The sequence below is a fragment of the Amaranthus tricolor genome, chromosome 11 (genome assembly GCF_026212465.1).
Source record: "Amaranthus tricolor cultivar Red isolate AtriRed21 chromosome 11, ASM2621246v1, whole genome shotgun sequence".
Lineage (NCBI taxonomy): Eukaryota > Viridiplantae > Streptophyta > Magnoliopsida > Caryophyllales > Amaranthaceae > Amaranthus > Amaranthus tricolor.
Genome location: NC_080057.1, coordinates 19,667,727 through 19,681,069, shown reverse-complemented (window position 1 = coordinate 19,681,069; position 13,343 = coordinate 19,667,727). Strand labels below are relative to the sequence as shown.

General features: G+C 31.2%; 1 protein-coding gene and 1 pseudogene across 1 annotated transcript; both read left to right on the top strand.

The window, feature by feature from the left end:
* Positions 1-2,398: 2,398 nt before the first annotated feature.
* Positions 2,399-3,147, top strand: LOC130826641 (uncharacterized; annotated as a pseudogene).
* A 4,369-nt stretch (positions 3,148-7,516) lies between these two features.
* Positions 7,517-8,755, top strand: LOC130826640 (protein JINGUBANG-like). Its single transcript, XM_057692211.1, has one exon. It carries the CDS (start codon positions 7,517-7,519, stop codon positions 8,753-8,755), a length of 1,239 nt encoding a protein of 412 aa, XP_057548194.1.
* The last annotated feature ends 4,588 nt before the right edge of the window (positions 8,756-13,343 follow it).

Below are 13,343 nucleotides of genomic sequence, written 5' to 3'. Positions count from 1 at the left end.
AAAAATTATGATGTCAATTATGAAGTGCATTTGTTTAGAAAAACAACCTATTAATTCTTTTCCTATAAGTTTGGCAAGTCATTTTCCTCCTCAAAACATAATTATTGATCAAACTCAACAAACTAATCAATGAAAAAATAGCCATAAAAAACCTCGTATCATAATTAATAATAATTGCAGTTCATCTAATTAATTAATTAAGTAAATTAGTAAATAATTCTTTTGATTGAATACTCCACTAACGTCTTTATAGACCAAGATATTTGGGCTATAAATCAACTCCACCGCTAAAAAAATGCCACGTTTCAAATATAAAATCCAGTGGAGAATCATCATATGAGACCATATTATTCCCTTCTCAACAGCTGCCACATGGTTCATGAACTTGGAACTCTACTTTTAACATGAGTATTAATATTAATATTAATATTAATATTATTTATTAATTAATATTAATTAATATTATTAATCACCTGCTGCCATATTTCCATTGTTTACATTTTTCAAGATCTCACTTCTCTAAATGAATATGCCTCTGTTTCTATAAGATTGCAACATTTAATTTAAATATGTGAAAGTTTTTTGAGTCAAATGGTCTTATTTTAGAGAGATAAAGTGCATATTATTCTCTAATCTCTTTTAGAAACATTTTTATAAAAAATTGTAACAAATTATAATAAGTAACAGATCAAAATGAAAAATGCGACAAAGTAACAGAGCAAGTGAATAATATATGAAGAGAAATACATTAGATCAATGACGACAAAGAGAGGAGTCTAATAGTCTAGTTCTACTTTTAATTAGCTCAACTCCATCATTCTCTGATGTTTTCGACTCTAACGTTTTACCTAATTTGGATTGAGTTTAAATTTATCAATTAAAATTGTTTTTTTTATATAGTTTATTCATAATAGAGAGATTGAGAGAGTATTTCGAATCAAACTCACTAATATAGTGAAACTAAATACTAATAAAACAATAACACTTGGAGCTAATAAAACTCTCTTCTAAAACAAATACATATTGATATAAGAAATAATACTCTTCTAAATACATTCAAATTTTATAAGATATTTTTTTGGAATTCATTTGAACTTTGTATCTATATAATGATCTTGGCATATTTATAAATAGATAATACTACATAATATTAGATTTCACCAATTAATCATAATTTCATAAAGAAAAGTTTTTCTCAAATTTTTCCCGTCAATAAAAGCTGATCTAAAACCGATCCATCACTTTCTTAGTTTATAGTAGGAGTTCTTTGGTCGTCATTAAAATTATAAATTAAATTATATTTTTATTATATGAATCACTATGAAAATTTATATTCAACAACGAAAATTGTAATTACCAAAGGGACATGATAAAATCTACACATCATGGAAATTACTAATTCACAAATTCTTGTATAAGTCGATCTCACAGTAAGACATGCATCATACTTGGGTTAAATAGCCCAATAATAGCAACTTTTAGCTTATAAACTTCTTGTTTTGAGATCGCCTCACCATGAGCAAGGGCAGACCTAGGTTTTGAGGGATGGGGTTGCACAACTTAGTTACAGTGTAAGATAAAACGTTGGAGTGAGAATTCTTATTCCTGAATTATGTTCAAGAGAAAGAATATCATTTTCACTTGTAGTGTGAATTTTAGTAAGACTCGTAGGTTCATAAACTATTATAGGAGTTGATACTTGATTTGCGGTGGGTCATTGAGTTTATAATAGTGGAATTTTTATTCGTTTCATCCTTAAAATATAGCGATCAACAAAAACATTTCATTGCTCCAATGTCATTAAGTGACTCTCATCTAAGGTGGGATTTAAGGTGCTAGATGTACGCAATCTTACCCTTATTAGTAATAACACTAATAAAATGATTGTTTCTGATTGACTGTTGGTAGCAAACATTCATCATGTGAAACTTCACATAAATAAGAAGTCGCTTATGCCTATTATAATCTGAAACATTTTAGATCTTTTGCCCTATTTAAAATATATCTATTATAAACATACACTAATCCTTCAAAATTAAAACCCATAAAATTATAGTATGAAATCTAATTCAATTTTTCCAAAATCTCTTAATTCTCACTAATTTATGTTGAGTACGCTGACCGATTCATTAGAGATAGAATATGTCGGTTCCTATAGAATAGACCAGTTCCTATTTATTTGCTAGTTATTTGCTATTTTCTTGTTATTGGTGGAATTAGTTGAGTTACTGGAGTAGTGTTCCTATTTTCTTGAATTTTAGTTATTTATTTCTTTTACTGTACTTCTATAAAAAGGCATTGGAACCCATGAATAAAATCAGTTTTCTGTGCATTTGAATCTCTGAACCTTATAGTTTACATAGTATCAGAGTAAACACAATGATCCAAGGGAGAGAAGATGAGCGATGATAAAACACTCACTAAGATTCCTCAATTTGATGGTCACTATGATCATTGGAGTGAACTGATGGAAAACCTTTTGCGTGCTAAGGGTTTGTGGAATCTAGTGGAGGAGGGTTACTCTGAACCGGTAGTAGGAATTGAAGTAACTGCAGCCCAGAAGAAGAATCTGGTAGAGCTCAAGATGTAGGACCATCAAGTGAAGCACTACCTGTTCCAGGCGATTGATCGGACTGTGTTCGAATAGATCTTGGATTGCAGAACATCCAAGATCATTTGGGAATCAATAAAGAGAAGTTTGTAGGCAATGAAAGGGTAAAGCGGTCTCTTCTCCAAACCTTAAGAAGAGATTTTGAGGTTCTTCACATGAAGAAGGAAGAGAACATTGATAATTACTTTGGAAGAGTAATGTCTGTCTCCAACAAGATGAGAAGCAATGGAGAAGGCATTCCAGATTCAAAAATAATTGAGAAAATACTTCAAACATTGACTGATAAGTTCACTTATGTGGTGGTGTCCATCGAAGAGTCCTAAGACACAGGAAAGATGACGATTGACAAACTACAGAGCTCTTTGTCCGTACATGAACAGAAATTTAAGAAGATCAGTCTTGAAGAAGATGATCAAGCTCTCAATGTCAGAGGGAGAGGCAAAGGATCATACAGAGGTCGAGGCAGGGGCAGAGGACGCTCATTCAACAAAGCAACAGTCGAGTGTTACAACTGTCACAAACTTGGACATTTCTAGTATAAATGTGCAACTGGGAATAATGGAGCACAATTTCTAGAAATTTGAAGAGAAGGATGAAGTTCTTCTCATGGCATATGGGGAACCTCAAGGAACTAGAAGAGGAGATACGTGGTTTTTGGACTCTGGATGTTCAAATCATATGTGTGGGGAAAAGGGTATGTTCTCAAGCTTGGACACTAGCTTCACACATAATGTCAAGCTTGGGAACTGATACAAATGTGCCAAGTGTATCAAGTGATCAAGACCTTGCAAACAACCTACAAGTACAAGACAATGTTTCTGACTTGTCATCTACGCCAATTGTACATGAAGGGCGAAACTAGGTCAAGGATGCTTTCCAAAGACTAAACATGACCTCAAAATATTATGTTGGGAACAAGGAAGCCAAGACTACAACAAGGAACAGCAACATACTCTTGGAAAGGGGAACAGTCAGCAGGACCCAGGCTACAGGACTTTCTGACGACCAGCAGACCTTGCTGAGACTCTTGAGTGCAAGCTCGATTCACCTAGACCCTAAACAAGCTTGGGACGACATCATTGCACATGGACCAAGCCACCAAGGGTCCAGGACCTCACTAACAGTCCACGAAGAATCCTAGAGACTAAGTGGAAGAAGGGCTGATCGACAGTTTTTGCTGAGTCAAAATTTGTCTAAGTATTTTATTTCTGTTTTCTGTTCAGGCGCTTTATAAGCCTTGTAATTAACACGTGTTCTTTAATCTAGGCTTATGATTAGGATATAACCGTTAAGGTAGTTATGAGCTCTATATAAGGAGAGCCTCACCCATGTAATAAACAGCATGTGATTTCATTTTAATTCAATACAAGTAGAGGTATTTCAGAAAGTTGTTTTCTGTTTTTCCTTCTTTGAAGTTGGCGGTGACTTCATCAAAGGTATACGGAGTATCCTTTGATCCTTGAAGAGTCAAAGGTTGTGGAACAATCATTGAATTTGCAAGGAAACCGTAAGTACAATTCCTGGAAGGCATTGTACATCTATCGTGGGTATAAGAACGTTGATACAGGCACTAATCATCATCATCAGAAAACCAAGAAAGGATTTCTTGGCTCTAATCCTATGTGTTAAGTGTTTTGTTCATCATCGTTTATTGTTTGTGTGTGTGTAATCAATCTAGGCTTCCGCTAAACATTAACCCTTGCATCATCAAGGCCTTAATCAGCCATGGTTTTGCATCAGGAACAACCACAAACTGACAGTTAGTGGAAAAGGAGTGTTGAAGATAATGCTTAAGGGAATAAGCTATGTGATCAACGATGTGTATTATATATACCAGAGTTGAAGAACAACCTATTGAGTGTTGGGCAACTTCAAGAAAGGGGGTTAGATGTGCTGTTCAAAGGAGGAGATCGGAAAACATGCACCATCTTCCATACCTCAAGAGGGAAGATAGCAGAATGTGTAATGAGTGCGAATAGGATGTTTATTATGTTGGGTGAATCAAGTGACAAAACAAAGGCGGAAAAATGCTTGCAGGTTGATATTTTGGATAAGGCAGAATTATGGCACCTTCGATATTGGCACCTCAGCTACAAGGAACTTCATACACTATGCATTAAAGAGATGGTTGTGGTCTACCTGAAATAGGAGATGTGAAAACAACCTGTGAGGCATGTGTCAAAGGGAAACACTATCGTAGTTCTTTTTCAAAATTTAGCAAGTGGAGAGCCACCGAAAGATTGCAGCTTATCCACTCCGATCACTCCACCATCGAATGGTCAAAAAAGGTACTTGATAAGTTTTATTGACGATTTTTCTAGAAAAACTTAGATATATTTTTTGCTAGAAAAATCCGAAATAGTTTATCAGTTCAAAATATTCAAAGTGTTTGTGGAGAAGCAAATCAGATTGCTTATAAAATTTTTAAGAACAGATAGAGGAGGAGAATACAACTCTAATGAGTTTAAGGAGTTATGTGAAGAACATGGAATCAAAAGACAGCTTACTACGGCCTTCACGCCACATCAAAAAGGTGTTGCTGAACGCAAAAATCGCACGATCATGAACATGGTGAGAGCGGCATTGTTAGAGAAAGAGGTACCAAAAACTTTTTGGCCAAATGCTATGCAATGGGTGAATCATGCTCTTAACAAATCTCTTACACTTGCTGTAAAAGATATGATTCCAGAAGAGGCATGGAGTGGAAGGAAACCATCAGTCGAACACTTTGGGGTTTTTGGATATATTGGATATGTTCATATTCCTGATGCTAAAAGAAGCAAGCTCGATGACAAAAACGTGAAGTGTGTGCTGTTGGGTTTCAGCAGTAAATCCAAGGCCTTTAAGATGTTCGACCCAGTGGAGAAAAAGGTTCACATCAGTCGAGATGTGATACTTGAGGAAAATAAGAAGTGAAATTGGAAAGATGTTGGTTATTCTGATGAAGAATACAGTGAGCTTGAGTGGGAACACTATTGTGAAGAAAATGTAGAAGAAATAGAAGAAGTAGAAAATGTCGAGATAGCTGAAGAAGTAGAAGAAGATACAAATGATAGATCCACCAATAAGAGAGACGACAACAAAAATGGGCAGAGTGAGAAAGCCACCAAATTGGTTTGGGGATTATTTCATAGGAGAAGAACTATCAAACACAGAGGAAAAAAGAGTATAATATTTTTAAAATTTGCTAGAGATAAAGTAAGATTAGTAAGTGTAAAGGTATAAAAAGATTAAATTTCATAAAAGTAAATTGCTAGAGTTAATTTATCTAAAACAAAAACGTGACATTTAGAGTGACTTTACCCAATAAAAAAATAAGACACTTAAAGATGAATAAGAAAGATAAGTAACATATTAATTCTCCAGTAAGTCTAACTACTTTGGTTACCACTAGAGCTGTTCAAAAGTGACCCGACCCGAAAATCCGATCTGAAATCGAAAGTAAACCAACCCGAAAATGTGTTCCTTTTTTAGGTTTATCAAACCGACATTACTCGGCCCGAAGCTATACCCGAACCAGTTGACAACCGAAAATGGAAAAACTGAACCCGAGCTGTAATCGATTATTCTAACCGACACGTAACTGTTAACCGAGATTACCCGAACTTAATAATGACTGACCCGAGTCATATCCGACCCGAATCATGGTCAAAACCGAACTCGATCCGGTTAAAACCGACTTAACCCGAACGAAGTTTAGATCGAACTGCTGTAAACCTAAACCAATTTTTTACATAGAAGTATGATTGACTCATATTCAATCATCTTATTAGTTATTTTAATAAAGTCATAAATATTTTAATAAAATAAATTTTATAAATACATGGTTTCATATATTTAGAGTTAATAATCAATGATCAATGTTTATTTAACTACTTCTAATCGAATTATATGAAAATTGATAAAACTTTAAGTAATTTTAATTTTCGGTCAAACAAGTAAAAGTAACAATATAATAATGATCATTGATTGATTTGCATTTTCACTATTTTGCTTTAAGTAAAGGAACCTTATCATTATTTAAAATATGACTAACAACTTAATCTGATAGTGACTGGATCAATAGTAATTAGTAATTCGCAATTCGTAGCTAAATTTTACTTGAAAAGTACCCGAACCCGATTTGTACCCGGTAAAACAGAACCAATTATTAACCGATGACAACCCGAGACCGATTGAAGCTCGACACGTACTTCAACCGACACCGAACTGATGCTAACCCATAGCTCGAATAACCGATCTTCAACCGAACCGTGACTAACCGACTCGACCCGAGTATGACCCGTCGCAACACGCATCCGAAATATAACCGATCCGAAATACAACCGAATCGAATGACACTCATCCGAAACCGACCCGATTACCCGAATGAACACCTCTAGTTTACCACTCAATTTATCCCATTTTTTATTTTTATCAGTTTCAATGAGTTAGCTATATTTTTATTTTTAATTCATTTTTAATTCGATCCAACCACTTTGGTTTTACTCTTTATATTTTTTTAATTTCTAACATTCTACTAATTTAACTCACACTAATTATTATGATAAATAGTCTTTTCAAAAAACCATTAATTATATATGCTAAATAACTCAATTAATACAAATTAAATAGAAAGAATATGTGTTTTTTTTTTAAACCGTCGTGAGACGATTTCTAAAAAAAATAAATTTTCCACATTATACTCAATTTTCTAGTCTGGTAGCCAAGAGTGAATCAAACTAAATGACTTTGAGAAGAGTAATTATTACCACCCAACATAAGACAATTAATAATGTCACTTTTCACTTTTCAGCTTGAATAAAAAGCATGCAATTTTTAATAATACCCTACTCCATTTTCTCCAATATAAATACCTCCTTCAACACACTGTTCTTAAATGTCTAAATCAAAATCAAATAAACCATGGCATTTGAAAGCAGTGATAACACCACCTCACCATTCTCTAAACAATGGAGCTTTAGAAGCACTTCTTCCTCTTCAACCTCCAAAAACAGCATCACAGATCATCATAATCTTTTCTCTACCCAAGAAATTATCTCGTACTTCTCACTTCACCAACCTTATTACACCTCTATAGCTACTCTTAAAACCCAAAACCATCACCATATCACCTGCATGACAGTCCACAATAACATCCTCTACGCCGCTTCTGGAAACCAAATCTCCACCTTTGATTTAATCACACTTTCTCCTATACCTTCATTCAACGGTCAAGATTTATCCTCAGGTGGGTTTATTAAGTCCATGGAATTTTATAACGATGATAAACTTTTAACTGCTCATCAAGATAGTAAAATCCGGGTTTGGAAACGACACCGTTTTGTAACAACATTACCAACTATGAAAGATAAATTATGTCGTTCTATATTTGGAAATAATTATGTTCAAGTAAGAAGACATAAAAGGAAACTTTGGATAGAGCATAACGACGCCGTTTCAGGGTTGAGGGTAAATAACGGCGTTATTTACACCGTTTCATGGGATAAAACGTTGAAGATATGGAGAGGGTCAGATTTTAAATGTTTGGAGTCAATAACGGCACATGCAGACGCCGTTAATGCAGTGGAAGTTTCTAGAAACGGAACGGTTTATACAGGTTCAGCTGATGGGACAATTAAGGTGTGGGAGAGGAGGAATGATACAGTGTGGAAGCATTCCATGGTAAGTATCCTGGAGAAGCATAGATCAACGGTGAATACATTAGCATTGAGTGAAGATGGGAGGGTATTGTTATCGGGCGGCTGTGATGGAGTGATCATAGCATGGGAAAGAGATGATAATGATCGGATGGTGGAGATTGGTGAGGTTGTAGGAGGACATGATGGAGCTGTTTTGTGTATGATTGGATTGGATGGTCATGATTTCTTTGTGAGTGGGGGGGCTGATCGGACGGTTAGGATATGGGGGAGAGCAGGGGGGAATGGTGGGAGTGGATGTAGGGGATTATTTTGTTGTATGGGTGTGTTGGTTGGACATGATAAACCTGTGAGATCAGTGACTGTAACGGCTGAATGTGGAGTATTAAACGATGTCGTTTTGGTTTGTAGTGGGAGTTTAGATGGGGAGATTAAGGTTTGGAGAATTGTGGTATCTGAGCTTATCAAATATAATCAACATACATTCAATTATTTGGCACATTAATAAATCATTAATATATTAATTTTAGGGTTGTAATGAATGTTTATAAGTGTAAGAAATCTAAATTTCGAAATAGCTTAAATTGATTAATTGTACTTCAGAAGATTAGTGAAGCTTTACATTGAATGATTTAGTAATTTAAACAAAATATATATTTGTTTTTTTCCTCATTAGACGTGTAGGTATTAACCTAGTTATACAAAAAGATTATTTCTCATTTCATTTGCATGTTATTAGGGACTCATTAATTCTAAATTGTAAATGTTTTAATATTGTTTTTTAAAAAATATTGACAACAAGGTTTGAACTTGAAATAATGCTAACATATATTAATATTTTAACCAATTTATTTAATAAATTAATTCATTTATTAGTATATATATATATATATATATATATATATATATATATATATATATATATATATATATATATATATATATATATATATATATAACTATATAACTATAACTTGTTAAATGCTGTTAGTTGACAATATTGAATAAGTCTATATCTGTTCTTGCTTGCCCTGTAGAAAAATCATTCTTACCAAAAAGAAGATTGCAATAATAAATATCGTGAAATATGAAAAGAAATGTAAAACCAAAAAGCAAAATGTGATGTTCGATGGTTATATATACTTTAGTCGTATACACTTCTTTTGTATTCTAATAATTGCATGCACAATTTATCAACTGATCTTGTTTCACATATACTTTTCTATATATAATGTAAAACATAGTCATCTAAGATCTTGTTTGATTCGTTTCAATGCATACTTTCATAATATTAACTTTTTATTTTTTATCATATGATTTTAAAGATATTAAAAATTAAAATTTTTCATTGGATAGCGCAAAAAATAGAAATGTATCAATTATTAGAAATGAGAGAAAGTATTATTATAACATAATTCTATTATTGTTATTATTATTATTATTATTAAAATTATTTTTATCATCCTTTTTGGGGTGTCATTATAATTAATTTTCATAATCGTGTATTATACTTTGATTAGATAGCATGTCTTTTTCGTCGGAATTGTTAATTTGATTTTCGTGTAAAAAGCCAAACAACCAAAAAAGAATATGTGATCCTATGTTTAAACAAGTTAATTACTATTATTCTATATTAATTACTATTATTCTATATTATTGCATACATGTCTTATTCATAATTACTCTCTCCAATGATTAGTAAAAATATTACCAATATCCCTATCTTAATTAAATATTACTCTCTCCATTTCCTAATATTTTTTCCGTTTAAAATATTTTATTTTGAAGAGAAAAATTTAATTAAGATTTTTAAGACATATATAGATGATAAAATATATCCATGTGAGATTTCGCTAGATTCGTTTTAATACATACTTTTTTATCATATATTTTTTATAATTTTTTATAATGTGTATTTAGAGATATTAAGGCTCGAAAGTTACTTTAAAACCTGTGTAAAACGTAAATGGGAAAAATAGAAAAGAACAGAGGAAGTAGTACATAACAATTTATACAACGGGCATTTCGTTCATTGGTTATTTATCTTTTTTTATACTCCCTCCGTTCTCTAATGTTTTTCTCATTTGAAATATTCCACCTTAAGGAGAGAGAAATTTAATTAATGTTTTGACACATATTTAGAAGATAAAATATATCCGTATGAAATCTCGTTAGATTCGTCTTAATGTATACTTTTTTATCATGTATTTTTTATAATTTTTTAATGTGTATTTAGCGATATTGAAGTTTAAAATTTACATTGAAAACTGTAAAAAAGTAAATGGAAAAATAAAAAGAAACGGAGCGATATTGATTAATGAAGTACTCTCTATTTTGTTTTGTACATTCCTTGTTTTTTACTTCAAACGTCCTAATGCAAATTAAAAGTTAGATAATTCAAATAGTTTATTTAAGAAAAAAAAGAAAAAATAAAAACAGAAAGACCAATATGCTTAATCGATGTATAGAGTCATATCCACTATCCACGAAGACATATAGCTTTGCAAAAACAACATTAATTATGTCATTACTCGACTATCATTATTAAGTGGTTCGCCTGTTTTATAAATTTAATCATTAAGAAAATTGACCTAAATAATTTTATTTATTGTTAATTTATTGTGAATAATCTCAACTATTGATTAATTTAAATAATATAATCTTTATATATTTTTTGTTGATAACACTCCTTACCACATTTTAAATGGCTATTGTAGGTACTTATCACCAAAGAAGAGTAGGGTTAGACCAACGAAAAAGCTTAAGGAGGAAAAAGAAATGAGTGCAATAACTAGTAGATACCTATAGTAACCGATTAAAATATAAAAATGGGTAATGTCCCCAAAAAACATATAAAGGTTGGATATGTTATTTAGAAATAATCAATAGTAAGGATTCTTCATAGTAAATAGACAATAAATAAGATTATTCAGGATAATTTCTCTTAATAATTAATAATAATTCAAAGACGTGACAATTTTGATTAGTATGCTATCTTAGCATCTCAAATATCTTATATTAATTATTATTATTATTCTTATTATTAAGTTCTTATAAATAAACTAAATTAATTATATTTAAATATTATCCATAGGAAACATTTTCATATTCATCATGAAGAATGTGTTGATGGATGCAAATATTTTATGATTTGTTGAATATTTGTCTTTTTACCTTAATGATTTTTGGCTGAAAAACATAATTACAACAAATGCCATTAAGAGACTATAGATTTATAGATTATAACACCTTTTAAACCTAATTTTAATATTTATTATATATTTTTCTTATTTTATATGAATTTCTTTACACTATTAGTGATAAATCCACCTGAATTATTAAAAATAGCCTTGAAATTATTGCTTAAATTGTAAGAACGATACCAATAAATGCTTCATCGGTTCTGAAATATACATGCTACATTAGTCTTATGCTATGGCCGGTTTTGGGGCATACGGCTAGCTGACCACCTAAGGCACAATTTCAAGCAATATTTTTTTAAGTGATTTTAAGTGATTTGTATGTAAATATTTTTTATATTTGAAGTAATATAATGTTACAATATATTTTGTCTTGAATTAGTTTTCTTGATGTGAAAAAATTTATTTTTTATTATAATAAAGGGCCTCATTTTAAATGACATCGCAAAAATAAATACGGCCTCAAAAATCTTTGCTCCGCCCTGGTCATATTTATGCTATTCATCTTTCAAGTTTATTTTATATATTACGATTAATGTGTAAGAAAAAATATAATAATCATGAAGAATCTTATTTGAATCATTTAATCGTACATTTTCCCAATTAATATCAAATTTTATAATTTGTAACTATACTTAATATATGATATAATTAATTAAATTATGATTTGAATTTTATAAAAAGTAAAATATAATGCAAACGAATGGAGTATGAAATAAAAGAAGAAAAAAGTGATTCAAATCTTACAACAATTGGTGGGCATTTCGATGTGCTGCAATGTTAAGTTTTCACTATATATATTATTACTTTCTCGTTCCAAAGTAATTATAATGTTCATTTTTCATAGGTCCAATATAGTTACAATGTTCGCTTTTTCATACGGTCTAATGTACTAATTCAATTCTTAATATCTCTAATTATGTATAATAAAAAATTATAAAAATTTTAATATTAATAATTTTTATATCGAGACAAATCAAACAAGATCTCACATGACTATGTTTTAACTTATAGATTAAAAATTAATTACGAATTAAAAGAAATAAATAAATAGTATATGTATTTTCAATGTTATAAGTTTTCAATGTTACAAGTAAATTGAAATGAAATCGCGAAAGTATAAACAAGAAATAATATACTTCCTTATTCCTAGCATCATGTTTCATGCGTACTTTAATTAGGAAATGTATTATGTATTGCACTACATTGATGGAGATGTAGGAACTAGGAACACCGTAAAAAGATTATTTTAAAGGCATTTAAAAACCCAAAAAATTATCTATAAAAGGCATAATATAAGTTGTTTAAAAAGAATTATAAATTAATTAAATAACCTTACTTTTATAACAAAAGTAATTAAAAATGGTAATTAATTACTAGTGGTTGCATGTAACCTGCTAATGACGAGAATGATGTTGCTACCAGGCCTATAGTAGTGCTCTTCCGTATGGTCGGCGACTTATTTTCAATTTGCTTACAATATTTAGTAGTATATGCTTACTTTTTGGTCCCTACAAAATTACTAATACTAATCATGTTTTTACTTATACTAAGCTGTTGATTAAAGTCTCATAGTATACTAGTTTTATAATATTCTCTTATATGATATTTTTTTGGGTTAGAAATATTGATGCAATATGCATGTAGATGTATGTTTGCCTCATACATGATGCTAATTATTTGACTTGAAATAAGAGATAGATGAGATTCAAATATGTGTTCTCACGTCATGCTGGCTCTGATACCTGTATCAAGAAATAAACTCAACCAAACGTTAATACTTACTGCTTAGGGAAGGAAAAATGGATTGGCGGGTGCGATATGCCCTCTTCCATTCTACCCCCTAAAATTTACATACATAGCACTTACCCACCATCATAAAAGAGATCAGAG